Source organism: Brassica napus, chromosome C1 (genome assembly GCF_020379485.1).
Source record: "Brassica napus cultivar Da-Ae chromosome C1, Da-Ae, whole genome shotgun sequence".
Classification (NCBI taxonomy): domain Eukaryota; kingdom Viridiplantae; phylum Streptophyta; class Magnoliopsida; order Brassicales; family Brassicaceae; genus Brassica; species Brassica napus.
The window spans coordinates 5,973,427-5,989,485 of NC_063444.1; the positions used below are offsets into that span (position 1 = coordinate 5,973,427).

General features: G+C 37.3%; 4 protein-coding genes across 11 annotated transcripts; 2 read left to right on the plus strand and 2 right to left on the minus strand.

The window, feature by feature from the left end:
* Positions 1 to 1,176: 1,176 nt before the first annotated feature.
* On the minus strand, positions 1,177 to 2,788 carry LOC106375508 (F-box protein At1g30790-like). Its single transcript, XM_013815436.3, has one exon. The coding sequence runs from the start codon at positions 2,744 to 2,746 to the stop codon at positions 1,415 to 1,417; it is 1,332 nt and encodes a 443-aa protein (XP_013670890.1). The 5' UTR covers positions 2,747 to 2,788; the 3' UTR covers positions 1,177 to 1,414.
* Positions 2,789 to 2,866: 78 nt separating this feature from the next.
* LOC106375507 lies at positions 2,867 to 7,430 on the plus strand. 8 transcript variants are annotated; one of them, XM_048745408.1, is made up of 4 exons: positions 2,867 to 4,944; positions 5,034 to 5,087; positions 6,744 to 6,860; positions 7,198 to 7,430. In XM_048745408.1, the coding sequence occupies exon 1, from the start codon at positions 3,002 to 3,004 to the stop codon at positions 4,085 to 4,087; it is 1,086 nt and encodes a 361-aa protein (XP_048601365.1). In that variant the 5' UTR covers positions 2,867 to 3,001; the 3' UTR covers positions 4,088 to 4,944; positions 5,034 to 5,087; positions 6,744 to 6,860; positions 7,198 to 7,430. The 8 variants fall into 8 exon arrangements, with proteins under 8 accessions (XP_048601365.1, XP_048601359.1, XP_048601360.1 ...); XM_048745402.1 differs by lacking the exons at positions 6,744 to 6,860; positions 7,198 to 7,430 and adding an exon at positions 5,551 to 5,997 and having other exon boundaries at positions 5,034 to 5,126; XM_048745403.1 differs by lacking the exons at positions 6,744 to 6,860; positions 7,198 to 7,430 and adding an exon at positions 5,560 to 5,997 and having other exon boundaries at positions 5,034 to 5,126.
* Positions 4,731 to 7,733, plus strand: LOC106372879. The gene is made up of 4 exons (XM_048743592.1): positions 4,731 to 4,967; positions 5,034 to 5,126; positions 5,835 to 5,939; positions 7,045 to 7,733. Exons 1-4 carry the CDS (start codon positions 4,731 to 4,733, stop codon positions 7,606 to 7,608), a joined length of 999 nt encoding a protein of 332 aa, XP_048599549.1. The 3' UTR covers positions 7,609 to 7,733.
* Positions 7,734 to 7,756: 23 nt separating this feature from the next.
* On the minus strand, positions 7,757 to 11,725 carry LOC106375505 (polyprotein of EF-Ts, chloroplastic). The gene is made up of 7 exons (XM_013815435.2): positions 11,490 to 11,725; positions 9,991 to 11,328; positions 9,538 to 9,900; positions 9,167 to 9,462; positions 8,668 to 9,086; positions 8,267 to 8,591; positions 7,757 to 8,195 (listed from the first exon to the last, which is right to left on the minus strand). The coding sequence occupies exons 2-7, from the start codon at positions 11,318 to 11,320 to the stop codon at positions 7,911 to 7,913; spliced, it is 3,018 nt and encodes a 1,005-aa protein (XP_013670889.1). The 5' UTR covers positions 11,321 to 11,328; positions 11,490 to 11,725; the 3' UTR covers positions 7,757 to 7,910.
* Between the last annotated feature and the right edge of the window lie 4,334 nt (positions 11,726 to 16,059).

The following is a 16,059-nucleotide window of genomic DNA, read 5'->3' on the forward strand; positions in this document are numbered from 1 at the left end:
TTGTTTATTGTTTAATCCTTATAAAAATTATATCTCATAAATAGTTTTAAGTTTGTTTACAAAATTTAAGTTTACACATAAAATTAAATAAAAACTTTAAAATAAGATTTAAAATATTTAAAACTATATTTAGATAACAAAAGTATACAAATAAACTTAACAAAAAGCTTTTAAAAAATTACATGAAGACATAAATATTACACAAATTTAAATATTATAACAACACTAATAGTCAGGTAAGTTTGATCCGAAACCTTCAAAATTTCCAAAAATTGTCCAATTTTGTTTTGTGTAACTGAAGATGGTTGTTGTTGTTGTTAATGTCTTTTCGTACAATTTTTTCTTGTTCATATTGAATATATTCACGAGTGTTAATATCATCGATAAAATTTAGTCTTTTAGCAATATTTTATGTTTCTCTTTTACTTTCTTGCTCTAATCTAATGCATTTACAAGTATTAATATCATCTGATTTCAATAATTTTTATTTTTAATCTACAAATTAAAATGAGGAGAGCCATTTTTACTTAAAAATGCACTAGTATATCATATATGCATTACGAAAATCACTTTATGGAATAATATGTTGTTTTGCTTGAAGTTTAATATTAATTAAGTTATTTTGTTTAAAATTTTATATTATAATATAATATTTTATTAATTAATATTGTTGTAATATGTTTATATATGTGCTAGTTATTTACAGAATTTTTATGAATTCAAATTAGTTATGACAAATATAAGGACCATATTATAAAATACAAATAGTTTTGAAGTTGAGTTTGAAGTTTTGCTTTTGGAGAAGAACAACTTTAAACTTCAAATATAGAGTTTTGGAAACTTCAAAATAGAGTTCATTTTCGGAGATGCTCTAACAATGAGGTACGTCAAAGAGGTGTTAGTTTTTTTGAAAGGTATGTTACATGTATATGAAAAGAATCTAAGTTTTATCAGTTTAATGTGTCTTTTTAACATATGTCATTTAAAAATTTAAACAAACATCAAAAATATTCATGCTCCTTTTCAGTTTGTTCACGAGATCATTGTACTAATTTGAATAGAATGGGAGCCATCTTGAGTAGTCAAAAGGGTGACATGGTTATATAGCAGGGGGATATGGCTGTCGGTACCAAACATCATCGACCCAAAACAGAGAACACAGTAGCAAGACACAAGTTGAAAGAAATCTAGTGCATATATAACACAATACACAAGTATATACAAATATAAGTAAAGAGTTGTGAAACTAGAATAAACAAGGAAAAGGAAAAAAAAGAACCATCAACAGATGCGAGCCAATAAAGATAAACAAAAACAAGTTTGCTGCATAAATATTATTTGATAAAGAAAAAAAAAAAAATCCCGAGAGGGTTTTGTTTGTCAACAAGCTCTTAGACATAAAAACACACACATTTTATAGAAAAGCAATACTATCAGCGTGCTGGGGTGAGAAAGAGGCGCAACAAATGCCTGTGAGTCCATAACGGCTCCAGAACTCTTCAGTATCTGCGACACCGTGGATCCTGACTCTTCTGGCGCTCTTCGTGTCTGTGTTGAAGTAGAAAACATAGAAGGGCTTGGCACGGCCTGGTAGAGTTGTTGGGGAGAAAATGATTTCACCAGCCTTGTTGGTTCCTTGGGAGATCAATCTCTGACCCATCGGCGCACGAGTGAAGGGAAGAGGCAAGGGAAGCTCAAATGTTTGTTTGGACCACTCATGTTTCGTCACATCCTCCAGTATCCAAAGATTAAAACGGTCGAAAGAAGAAGCACATCCCAAGCAGTTTGGTACAATGACAGCTAGCTTCCCTTTGTATTCTATCAATGATGTATAAGACTGCCAAACCAGGACCTCCTTAGGCGTTGTGATAAAACTTAGTATCCTCTCATTTCTAACATCAAAACACACAAACACAGGAGTAGGAGGAGTCTCTTCTTCATTTGGAACTGGAACAGAAGCACCATAATACATGAAACCATTGATGCTTAGTCCCACAGTCAAAGGGAGATAATACGGGGAGGTAACTTGGCTGCTACGAGATACTACTACTCCTCCTCTTCCAAGTCTTATAACCTCGTGCGTGCACATCATCAAACTAGGGTTATGAATATGATCAAACTCAGATGTCAACAGGGTCAACGCTTTGAATTGATCATGGACAGGATCGTATCCCAAGGATGTGCGAAATGCCTTGCAGTGAAAGGAAAGGACTTGCCGCGTGCTAGGGTTACAAATAATGAAAGTTGTAACATCATTACAAGCCATAAAGCCATGGACGGAAGAATACTTGTAGCCGTTGCAAGGCAAGGTCACCGAGGGTATTGTCATGTCTAGATTGGCAACCAAAGAAGAAGAACAAGTTTTCTCCTCCTCTCCCGAGAAGATGAACAGACGCTCGGGTTTACCAAATACACTATTGGTGAAAGCGGCTACAAAACGGGATGGCTTGGCAGCGTAGTAAGAAGCGACGAATCTTTGGCTTCGGATAAGGGAATACCAATTCTTGGACACGCATAGGAACTTCATAAGCGACTTTCCAGGCAATCTAGTCAGTGTCTCCACCTCCATATCGTAAGGGAGGAAGACATGTAGCTTCTTACCTGGGCTCTTGTCCCTTGACTCGTAGACTTCTTTTTGGTGATGGGTCACACTCTTTGCAGGCGATCTAGCCATCTTCTTCAGATCAAGAGGGATCGGTTCCAAGATGCTTCGGCTGCCCTTCTCATGTTCCTTGCGTTTCATCATGGAACGAAAACCCTTAATTCGACTCGATTGTTAGATCTAGATCCATATAAAGACAAAGGAGTGTTTCGTTTTGAGAATTCAGACAGATCTCAGCCGTTCGTTTGAATTTTAACTTTTAACAACTCTAACTCTGACACATCTACTTTACCTTTTTTTTAGTTTATTAGATTTTGTTACGAGTAACTAAGGTTCGGTTCGGAACCTGTGGTGGGAAGGGATGATTTTTTCACCTGGAAGTTAAACAAAAGTGGAGATATGACAGTAAAGTCTGCTTATTGGCTGGCTTCGTCACTTAAGGCCAAGGAGCAGATTCCGGAAGCTTTCATAGAACCCTCAACCAATCTACTCAAGGAGAAAGTATGGCAAGTGAAAACAGTCTCTAAAATCAGAGTTTTCTTATGGAAATCACTAAGTGCTGCTCTCCCTACGACTGACTTGATCAGTGCCAGAGGAATGAGGGTTGATAGTAGATGTCAAACGTGTGGTGAAGAGACGGAATCGATCAACCATATGTTGTTTCAGTGCCCTTTTGCTAGGCTGGTATGGGCGAGCTCCTCCATTCCCTATCCTAATGGGGGTTTTGACGAGGGCTCTATTTTCACAAATGTGAACTTCCTTCTCAACCTTAGTGGATCTCAACGGATAAAAGAGGAAGATAAAAGAGCTTGGCCTTGGATCATATGGAACATTTGGAAGAGAAGGAATGAGGTTCATTTTGAAAACAAATGTTTAAGTGCAGTTGAATTAATTCACAAATCTGTCCAAGAAGCTAAGGAATGGTACACTGCTCAAGAAACAGAGGTTGAATGGGAAAAGGCTCAAACCCCTTTGCTGGTCGTTTCTAAAAGAAAATGGACGCCTCCGGAAACTGACTGGGTCATGTGTAATGTTGGAATGGAGTTCTCTAAGAACAACCATTGTGTAGGAGGAGCGTGGGTTCTAAGAAATAACAGAGGAACTGTCCTATGCCACAGTAGGAGGGCCTTTTCAGGGGTAAAGAGTAGAGATGATGCAAAGCTGAAGGTTGTATTATGGGCTTTGGAAAGTATGAGAAGCCAGAGACAATCTAACATCATCTTTGCGGGAGAATTTGGTGACTTGTTTGGTGCTTTGCAACGACCTCAAGCGTGGCCATCGTTCTCCTACCAATGTATGTTAATGGAGAAGGAATTGGAGGGGATAGTGAACTGGAAGACGAAGGTAATTACCCGAGAAGCAAATAGAGGGGCTTTTTTCATTGCTCAAAGTGTCATCAAGTATGGTTTGATAAATTCATATGTGGCCAAAGGGCATCCACCTTGGTTGTTTGAGCTCTTTGTTAATGAAAGTCGATCCCTCTGATTGGTGATGAAACGGTAGACGGCCTTTTGAGAGAGGTTGAAGATGCGCCAGAGTTGTTAAAGAGCACGAGGAAAAAGGATAGAAACTGCTGTTCTTGGATGCTCTGTTCTATATGGCTATGTTTTATTTTGTTAATTACACCAGCCTGAATGTTCTTCGGCTTGGCTTTTGTAAGAGGAATGATGGTGTTAAGGCCAATCAAATTCAATAAAAACTCCTTGATGGAAAAAAAAAAAAACTAAGGTTCGGTTCGGTTCTTTTTTTTTAAATAAAAATAAAACAAAAAACAAAAAAAAAAAACTCAGAGGGTTCATACTGAAACATTGAAAAGGAAAACATACTATGTTCTAAGTAGGCTAGGTCATTGGCCGACTCTCTCTTCTCTTCGGCAAATCCACTCGATATTAAATTAATAGACGAAGAAGCCATCTTTGATTATCATCCATCCATCCCTTTCTGAATTCTGATTATCATCTCTCTGTCTAGTGACGATGGGAGCAGCTCGCTCAGTGTTTTCATTAAGCCTTATTCCATCATCTACTCATGGAATCAATCGAAATCATCTCAACCTTTTCTCCTAAACCCAAACAGGAGCGTGCTCTTCCTTCCGAAAAGTTTCGATTTTTTTTTTTAATATGGGTCAATGGCGAATTTAGCTAAAGGAATGGTTTTTTCCTTGATTCAGGAGAAATTGGCGGTGGATAATGGCTCCACTGGTGAAATTTTTTCTTCTTCTGCGTTGTTTCCCGAATCTCCAAACAGGGATGTAAATAGAATAGTCGCTGCTGCTTCTGTAACCGCCGCTTTGGCCTTGTTCCTGTCGACGAGGCTTGATTTCAGCGTTGCCTTACGAGGAGGTTGGACTCGTTCGTTCATCTTGGTTTTGTGGTCTTTAGATTATTGAGCTTTATCCACGAAATGCTTTAATGATTTCTTTTGTGGTTAGGCTTTGTCGAATGGAAAGCCGACAGTGGTGGAGTTCTATGCTGATTGGTGTGAGGTTTGTAGAGAACTAGCCCCTGATGTTTACAAAATTCAAGTAATGCTTGCTCTTTTATGCCTGTGTTTGATTTGTTGGTGTTGAGTGTGAACCATAACTTTGACATGAGGCATTAGGTGAATGATGAGACGAGTCTTAGCGAGGATTAGACAAACCTGGTGTTAATTGATTTCCGGTTTATTGGGTCAATGCCGGTTTGATCTAAGAGTCTAATTAATAGTCCGGTTAAGTGTAAACCCTCAGTGATATATAAGGGGGTAAACAAGAGCTGAGATGTTATCGTTGTTCTCATTCATCTAAGAGTCAACAACGTGTATCGAGCTCAGGAGTGTTGAGCTTCATTGTTGTTCTAGTGAATTGCTGGATCGAGGTCTGGCCCCAGTGATTAGTTCTCCATATCGGAGATATACACTGGGTAAACAATCTCTGTGTAGTTATCTTTCTTGCTCTGAATCTTGATTAGGTTTAACAGGAGTTACAGAGAGGGTGAGATCTGAGATCGATCGATAGATTGGTGAACTTGGAGCGTTAGATCGTGATTCAAGTTGCAACAGTTGGTCACAATCTTCTTGAAGAAAATTGAAGCCTCTGTATATAAAAGATATGAACAACGAGCTTTCTAGTTGCATCATCTTGTGTTAGTGTTATGGAATAGAAAACTTGTTTGGGAAAGGAAGACGAGCAAGTTAGGGCTTTGGAGATTCTTATTGCACCCAAAGTTTATGTTGCATTTGTTTAATTGATTAGGGAAACTTCTCTAGTAATGGATTTGGCTATTGTTGTAGGCTAATGAACAACAAGCTAGAGCTTGAATTCAAGATTCTGGTTGAAGAATCAGATCCGTCTTGTGTTGTTGGTTTTAAAAGGACATGGGAACATGTTTAGGAATGGATTTTGGAACTTTTAGATACTAACGATCCAGATTAAAGATAGGTTCTTTCTTTGGCTTTTGTCACTTGTCAGGTCGTGGAGAACCGAGAGATAGTGTCTTCACGTAGGATCCTACGTGTGTACACGCTAAAGTGAATCCCAAATATTTCTTGTTCTCTAAATAACTGACCCCACATTGGGTTTTTGGAGAATCTCCCTTCTCTAATTAGACAATATGATTTCCCCTGGTTTAAAGTGAAAATTATTATTTAAAGAAATTATCAGGTGCCGTTCCAAAAAAAAAAATATTTAGGTAAATAACTTTCGTTTTTTTAATGTTATTATTTAGTGCCAAAAGATAAGAAAATTAAGCAACGAAGTTAGATGAGAGCGCAATTTATAGATCTGAATTTTTCAAAACCATTCTATAATTTCTCTTCTTTGTCTTTCTACCACATTCAAACAATAATGTTAATCTTACATCACATTCTGACAATGTTATTTTATAAAAAGAAACAAAACATTGTCAAAAGGAATTTAAAAAACAAGATCCAATAGCTTCCTTGTGACGCAAACTTCAACCTCCCTGAGTTTTTTTTTTTTTTGGAAAAAAAACTTCAACCTCCCTGAGTTCTCACCTCTTTCCATCTTCCTTCTATAGCTTTCTTGACTTTACTCACTATTTTTCTTGCTCACAGACTAAATTTATCTATTCACCACTTTTACATACATTTATCTATGTATACCCAATACAATTTCATGAGTTGGACCGCATAAACTACACAGGGAAATGGGAAATAGTATTTTAGCAACAAAAAGGAAAGAAAAAGAAATAGGGTCCTAATGGTGACTGCGGTTGATATTACGGCAGCTTCTTCATTTTGTCTGCGTGGATGATATATAGTAAGTACTTCGGTTATTTTCCATGGCTTTTTTTCCTTCTAATTCACATGAGTAACATATATAATAATACTATTAGAAAATTGCATGTTATATTTTGGTGATATGTTTTGACTTGATAAAAAGATATTTTGTCATAAAGAATATAAGTGGTTCGAATGCAAACTGGCCTTTCAACTTGCCGTAGAATCAACAATATGACTTTTGGCTCTTACGATTTCTTGTGTATTTTTCTTTTGTAAATCAGTTTAACTCCTTAATATATATATATATAGAGTCCATAATTTTTTCAGAGCTCCGTATCCATACTTTCTTCTTGTGTAATTTTCCTGCTTACCAGCTTCGTGGCGAATCAGCCAGGCTTAATTTCCCACACATCAAACACGAGTATGGATACGGAGGCGGTGGTAGAAGCTTCAAGCCTCTTCATCCCTCTGTTGAAGCAAAGCTCGAAGCGATTTGTCAGAGCTTGAGAAAGACAGAGGATGATGATGATCTCCCCTGTTCTGAAACAGAGCTTTTCCCGCCGAAAGCAGAGGATCAAGAGAGTGAATTTGGGTTTTTGAGAGCTGATGCGAATTCGTTTTCCGATGAGTCTCAGGTTGGATCTTTGTCTCCGGAGTCAGGTATTACCACTATGTTCATGGGTTTCTCGGATTCTGAGTTTGATGAGACTGGGAGTTTCGTGCTTGAGAAGTTTCCTTCTGTGGAAATTGATTGGGATGCGTTTAGCAAGTTGTCTGAATCTTAAGTGTCAGCCTTTAACCTCTGTGTCTGCTATTAAGTGTCGTATTAGTTAGCTAATCGCTGCAACTTAAATTTTTTGAAATATTCCTCCTCCATGTGTTGAATAAGACACTGACTTTTTTTGTGATCTAGTAAAATGGGTTGTAGACAAATGAAAAACAATCTCATATTTTCATGAACCAAAAAAGTTTACAGCTTTTTGATTAAAAACTCTAATCAAAAGGTGAATACTGAATGATTTTGTCTACAAAACAAAAGAGGGAAGACTTTGCTTTAAACTCATGTGACAAAAGAGAAACTCCCCGTTCAGTTGTCTTCTCCAAGGGTAAACTTCACAAACCTCCTGACCTTAATGTTTTCACCAAGAGTAGCCACCGTTTGCTTCACAAGATCCTTGACCAGAACGCTATCATCTTTAATGAAAGGCTGCTCAAGCAATGCCATTTCTCCAAGCCTCTTTGAGATCCTTCCTTCAACAATCTTCTCCTTTATGTTCTCTGGTTTCGACTCTAGATCCTCTCTTTGCATCTCAATCTCCTTTTCCTTCTGCTTTATCTCCTCTGGAATGTCCTCGATGGACACATATTGCACCTGCGTGTGTACACGTTTCATGTCAGAGACCACCACCAAGCTATTGTTTTCAGATGAGAAATGTTCTTTACCTGTGGATTAGCCACTGCTTGCATTGCAAGATCATCAACCAGTTCCTTGAACTTTTCGCTTCTTCCCACAAAATCAGTCTCGCAGTTCACTTCTATGAGGACTCCAATGCGAGCATCGTGGATGTATGAACCGATTCTCCCTTCAGCTGCAAGCCTGCTTGATTTCTTATCAGCTGTTGAAAGACCTTTCTTCCTGAGATACTCTTGCGCTTTCTCAAGATCTCCTCCTGTCTCCGCCAACGCCTTCTTGCAATCCATCATCCCTGCTCCTGTTTCTTCACGCAGCTGCTTCACAAGACCAGCTGAAACCACTGCAGTTGGTGGACTGCAAACGCCATTTTCAAAATAGTTTTAAGTCTCTAACGAACATAATAAAGAAAGAGAGAATAATATCGTTTCACCTTGGAACAGCTTCCTTGGGCAACTCTTCAGCCTTTGGCTGTTCTTTCTCTGGTTCGGCTTTCGGTTTAGCTGCGGTTTGAGCAGCAACCTCAGCAGCAAAGTCCTGACTCTTCTTCTCGAGGCCTTCTCCGAGAGTGTACCTAATGAATCTCTTCACCTTGATGTTCTCTCCAATGGTTGCTATCCTCTGCTTTACGAGATCCTTCACTATCACCTTATCGTCTTTAATGTATGGTTGCTCGAGCAGTGCAAGTGCGTCTACCCTCTTCTTTATCCGACCTTCCACTATCTTCTCCCTTATCTGCTCCGGTTTCGACAGAAGATCTTCCTTTTGCATCTCTATCTCCTTTTCCTTCATCACAATCTCTTCTGAAACATCTTCAGGTACAAGGTACTCTACTTGAGGGCACGCAGCCACCTATGTAACAAGTCAATTTATGTTTTAAGTTACAGAAAATGAAGAAAATGTTGTTAGCTAGGATCTTTGGAGTTACTTACCTGCATAGCCAGATCATCAACCAGTTCCTTGAAGATGTCACCGCGTGAGACAAAGTCTGTCTCGCAGTTAACTTCCAAGAGGACACCGATTCTGCTGTCGTGGATATAGGAACCGATTCTCCCCTCGGCTGTGGCTCTGCTGGCTTTCTTGTCTGCGCTCGCTAGTCCCTTCTTGCGGAGGTACTCTTGCGCTTTCACCATATCTCCCTCGCTCTCCAAGAGAGCGTTCTTGCAGTCCATCATTCCGGCTCCTGTTTCTTCTCTGAGTTGCTTCACTAAGGCCGGTGAAATGCCAGCTGCAACAGAGAGAAGTTTCCCATTATATCATGAAGCAGAGATCTACAGAAGCTAAAGATGAGCAAAAGAAATACCTTTGATGCCACTTTCCTCAGTAGAAGCTTCTGTGACTACTGCGGCAGGAGTCTCGGCTTCAGCAACAGGTACTTCGGCCACTTTCTCAACGTCTTCACTTGCTACAGCTTCTGGAGATGAAACTTCATCAGGTATAGCTTCAGCAACAGGTACTCCGGCTACCACCTCCTCCTTCTTCTCAACGTCTTCTGTTGCTACAGCTTCTGAAGATGGAACTTCATCAGGTACAGTTTCAGCAACAGGTACTTCAGCCACCACTTCCTCCTTCTTCTCAACGTCTTCGCTTACCACAGCCTCTGGAGATGAAACTTCATCAGTAGCTGAACTTTGAGGAATAGAGTTCTCAGAAACTTCCTCTTCACCTGGTAACGAGTAGAATAAACGGATCAATGATATTAAACATTAAAACCAATTAACTGATTTAGTACTAGTAAAAAGGCAACTCAACCTACTTTTGGTTTCTGGAACTGGAGGAACATCTGGCGTTTCCTCAACCTTTTCCACCTCCTCAACTTCAGCTGCTGCAGCAAGTGTTTCCGTTTGCTCTTCTGTCTCCTCTTCAGCTTTGGTCTCTATCACTTCTTCTTCTTCTACCTTTGGAGTTTCTGAAAGAACCTCTTCAGGTGATAAAGATAACGATTCATCAACTTTCTCAGAGGTGATAGCTTCCTCTGATTCCTTCACAGGCTCCACTGGTTTCTCAGCTTCTTCCTCCCTCTTGTCAAGAAACGCAGCAATCTCCACGTTCTTACGGAAAGCAAGCACAAACGGATTCGTGGCTGTATGCACAACTCCTTGACTGAGCGTTTCATCAAACTTACCATCATCTTCCTCTTTCATCGTCAAAGTAACACGTCCCCTCGCTATCCTCAACACACGAACCTTAACCTCTTGTTCAGCTTGCAACGAAGACCCTCCACCCATCATCATGCTCCCAATCCCATCATCTGCTTCCTCATTCGTAGGCAAGAACCCTTCTTCACCTTCACCAATCGTTATAAACGCTCCTGACCTCGTCAAGTTCTTCACCGTTCCATCCAGCATCTGCCCTTTCACATACTTTGAGCTGAACCCATCTTCCTTCTTCTGTCCCCCTCTTTTCCCTCCTGGCCTCGGCTTATTATCACCACCACCGGACTGGCGTTTAGGAGGATCGTCATTGGAACGCATAGTGAGAGAGATACGTTTAGCCTCAATGTCAGCTTCCACCAGCCTCACTTTCACCTCTTGCCCAATAGAGACAACACTCGCAACATCTTTAACAAAGGTGTCACTCAGTTGAGAGACGTGGACTAACCCATCAGTGAAAGCACCAAAATCGATGAAAGCACCAAAGGGCTGGATGGCTCTTACTTTCCCGGTGAAGGTAGCACCAGCAACAAGCTCCTCGTTCTTAACCGCAGGCATCTCGCTCTTCCTTCCAGGTCTTGCTGTTCCCCTTGAAGTAGGAGCAGCAGGAGGAGCTGAATCATCTGACTTGTCATTGGCGTCGGTTTCCGGAACAGGAGGAGAATCTTGTCCCTCTACAGCGGCCGCCACGAGGTCAGTTTCTGTGGTGGCTCTAGTACGATGAGGATGCAGCACAAAGTGTCTTCCATGAGTAGGAAACAGTTTAAGCGAAGTGGAAAGAGGAAGGACGAGTCTTTGAGTTGATGGTGGTATATGTTTGCCAGCTTTACGCGAGAAGCAACATTTGATGGAGCAATCATTCTTCTTTACAGTGAAAGCTGCTCCGGGAACGAGCCATGGTTTGCTGATAGAGGAAGGAGTAACCGTAGCCATCTAAAAAACTGTGACATACATACACATAAAGCACAGTATCAAAAGCTCCATCGAACAAACACAGAGTCTAACTAAACAATTGACAATTCATATCTCCAGACCAGTAAAGTGGAATATGATTGCAGAAACTAAACCCATTTTATTGATTACAAGTAAGAAAAGGAGCTACCTTTTACTTCGCCTTGCTTGCTCTCCCAGAAGGCGATAAAATCGCTGCTGCTTTCCCTGATAAGCTTTAGAAGAGAAACGAGGGAAGTGGTGAGAGGCTTTAAAGCCTTATCTCGTTTTGTCTGTCTCTTCAAAGATTACATACCAGATGATTGTCTTTATCTCTCTCTCTCTCTCCCTCCTCGGCACCAATCAGCTATAACTCCAGGCTGAGTCGATTGTGGGCTTTAGGCTAAGGCCCATTGTGTTACTATAATTAAGCCCATAAAGTTACTGAAGCTTGAGAGTTTGACTGAAACTGCTAAATTTTCTGAGCCTGTGATTGGTGAGGGACTATTCAACATTTTTGGCACAAAGACTTTAGTGTTATAAGATAAGCATTGAAATGATCATCCACTTCTTTACCAAACTTAAGCACTATGATCATCCACTCCTTACCAACTCAAGCACTATGATCATCTACTCATCAAGCACTATGATCACCCACTCATTTACCAAATTAAGCACCATCCTTGTTATTTTATGTATTGTTGTTCACTATAAATACCATCACTCATCTCACTCTTTTGTACACCAAAAACAATAACAAGAGTTTATAATCAAAGAATCATTACATTTTCTTCTTCCTTCTTATAATAAACTCTCTCCCTTATACTAGTGTTATTTGCTTCCTACGGGTATTAAATTCTACTCTTATTTAAATTTCTCGATACTATAAATTATAAGTTATTTCATAACACGTTATCAGCACGATCACTCTGCGATTCGGTAAAATTTATTTGTATCATTTATACCCTGTTATAATGGTCGGTATACCGCCTCTACTATTATTTATATCATGTTATAATGGCCGGAATACCGCCTATATTATTTACTAGTAATTTAATTTATTTATTGGTCGGCCGAGCCGCCTTATATCCTGTTTATTATTTATTGGTCGGCCGAGCCGCCTTATATCCTGTTTATTATTTATTGGTCGGCTGAGCCGCCTTATATTCTGTTTATTATTAATTGGTCGGCCGAGCCGCCGTATAATTTATTTGATATTATGCATTGATCGGCTGAGCCGTCGCATGATTTGTTGTCATATAACATAAATATTTCATTGTCATAATTTTTCACTTTTATGAAATTTTATAGATTTGATTGACCGTTTAATACGATATTTTCGGACTAATTTTTGGTGCACTCGATTTAACCCCAACGGTCACAAATAAAATTTTTCAAAAATTTCCCCTTTCTCCAACGGTCATGAACAGTAATTTTCATCTATAAATACAACTCATTTTCACTTCATTTCATCATCCAAAACATTTCATCTTCTCTCAAAAAAAAAATTCAAATCGCTCTCCTCCGATTTTTCATTTCAAGAAAGATGATTCGCGCACTTTTGTTTTTATGTGCCATTTTTATTTGTGTTTCTATTTATGGTTTATTCGTTGGAGAATTTACTCCGAGTGAATTTAAGATGAATATCGGTTTAATTTTATTTACATCTCTTCTCCTTGTAATTGCTTGTATGATTAATGTAAACGGTTTTTAAATTATGAAGTTCATAATAAATAGTTCATTTTAAAATTGCGAAATTCTAAAAAAAAAAAAATATATATATATATATATAGTCATTTTAGACGATGATATATATATATATATATATATATATCAACGCTTGTCTATATGTAAGAATAATAGTTATTTGATGAATTAAATTTTGCTTATTATACTTTAATATGCTTCATGGTTTAATGGTATTAAGGAAACATACTTTATGATTCATGGTCTAACATCATAAAAGAAATTATTTGTAATCGGTTAGTTTTGTGGTCGATTAGTCTTTGGTCTAATATCATAAAAGAATTTGGATTATATGTTGATATTTACTAATGTAATGGCCATGTTTATATGAGCAAAATTTAAAGTTTTCAGGATTGTGTATTCTCTCGGAAAGATATGTACAAGTTATCAGCCAATTCAGAAACGTGAACAGCTGAAACTTTCATCGCCGATATACTTCTGTTTATAAGATAAGTATTTTTATGCTTTATATACAAGTTTAACAAACTTGATTAGATAAATCAATTTGCATGAAGTTGGCAGTGATATAAATTTGTTCATTAAATTGATTGATAGGTTAAACTTTGTTAAAAAGCATGAGAGTAATAATATAGTCTATATAATAATTACTATGAAAGTTTTATTTATTTTCTGATATAATAAGACACCTTTGTTAATACATATTTATATATATTTGAAATAATTTGATTTTATTACCATTTATACTGAGGATTTTAAGTTTAAAGCTTGACTCTAAAAGATCCATAAGTTTTGGAAGATATATATATAAACAAGGTATTATCACCTGAAGTGATTACCTAAAGCTCATTTTTGTATTTTGCACTTAAAGATTACAAGATCTGAAGTCTGTAAATAAAGCCAACTATGTTAGATGTTAAGTTTAAAAGTAAAATTTCTTCAAGAAATTTTTTTATGATGCATATATATTGAAAAATATCTATTGATAAATCACGTCTAGTTGATTATGATTCATTCTCCTGAAGAGAATATGACATTTATACCCTTTTAGACGTGAACATTGGTCAAGAAAATGAACATAAAAGTGGTTTTAGACGTAAGCATAAATGAGGTCAAGGTCCTTCTTTATAGAACTCATACTCTCACTTAAAGTTGAGAAAATAAACATGGTAATAAAGAAAAGAAATTATGAATTCATCTGAAGATGAAAGAAAATTTATTGTGTGTACAATACAAGGTAGTAAGAACTTATAGAATGCTTAAAAAGAGGATCTATATGATGCTCCAGAAGTGTACATAGTATTACTGCACATAAAAATTCAATTTAAAGTTTTTAAGAATGCAATTTAAAGTTCTTAAGGTATTGTATTTTTATAAGTATCAAAAGTTAAAAGGATCTACGAAAAATACATAACCCATGTAGGATATAGTGTTGATTAAGAAAATGAGATACATTCGAGATTGATAAACCTGTAGTATTATCATCTCGAGGGGAAGAGTTAAAGAATCTCACTTTTTATGATAAGTCAAACATCCAGAAGATTATGTTTACACTAAAACTAAGATTGATGAATTTTTCTCAAAGTAAATCCATGAGATTTTGAGACACTTATGTTGAGACAATAAGCAAACGAAATGATATATACATTTCAATCAGAAATAATTCTCAAAGCAGTATAAGTATTTTTTATCTACAGCCTCTTATATATTGTACTACATAAAGATTAGTATAATGAAGATAAATGTATAGTAAACTAGAAGTTTACATTTGGCATGAATCAGTTAGACCATTTTGGTTCATTAATAATGCGAATATATAGGTCATATGCATAGTCATATAAGAACCCGAAGATTCTTCCGAATGATTTGACATATGTTGCTTACCCATAAGATAAAAGGGTAATATGGTTTTCACCAGCCAAAATAAGATATTGGCATAAATAACGAAGATGTTAGTGGACTGATCACCCACTATGCATTTTTATAATATTGGTGAATTCACTTCTTAAAGTCTTTAATGACTATAGCACATTCACTGAGATAAGTGCTAAACATTTTGAGCAACATTGGATCGCATCAAGCCAATAAATATTCACTAGTTCTCCCCATCATTGGTATAGAATCAGAAACCAATCATTTTCATCTAAGAATGTTGGATGTTGCTCCGCCACAGAGCTTCAAATGAAGATGTGTTTTCAAATGAGGTTGGAAATATATGTTGGATATAAATCTCTATTGACACTTAAGAATCCAGAGCCATCCCCGAAAACTATAAGTAAGGCTATACATGAATTCTAAAAGTGAGTTAGTACTTCCAACATAAGGGGGAGAAAATAAACAGCTGAAAAGAAAATAAGTTGAAATGAATTATCATTGATCCTCGGGCTAAACACAATGTGAAATAGAAGTCCAAAAGATAATTCATTTCAAAACTTACTAAAGCAGTTGCCAGACACGACCCATATAAATATAGTGATCAAGTCACATATACCAGCTGTAAATGCTCCAATAAGAATAAATGTTCTACAAGAACAATATCAAACTGCTAGTCACGCCTGCAGCGTGGTAAACAGATTGGTTCCCAAGATAAATCCTCGTAAATGAAAAGGAGCATATATTGATAATGGTCAAAACGAGGCAATATAGTTTTGTATGATCTCCAGAAGAGAAATTAAACATGACTGACGAAAATTCAGGTACCTGAGACAAATGAAGAGATCTCAATAAGTTATGTCATGTATGAAACAAAATGGAACCGATAAGAAAATTGACGTCGATGATATTATACATGCAAAGTAGCAGTTGATATAATAAATGAGAAAGAGGATCATGAAAGAAAGTCTATTGAAAAGTGTACACAAAGAAATGATTGGCCAAATCAGAAAGATGCAATAGACAAAGATATAAACTTCTTGTGAAATAGAGAAGTATTTGGACCAGTAGTCCATACACTAAAAGGTGTAAAACAAGTGAGATGTAAATGAACCGTTGCACACAAAGAAGGATCAATATGAAATTGATTGTGAAGAGACATAATT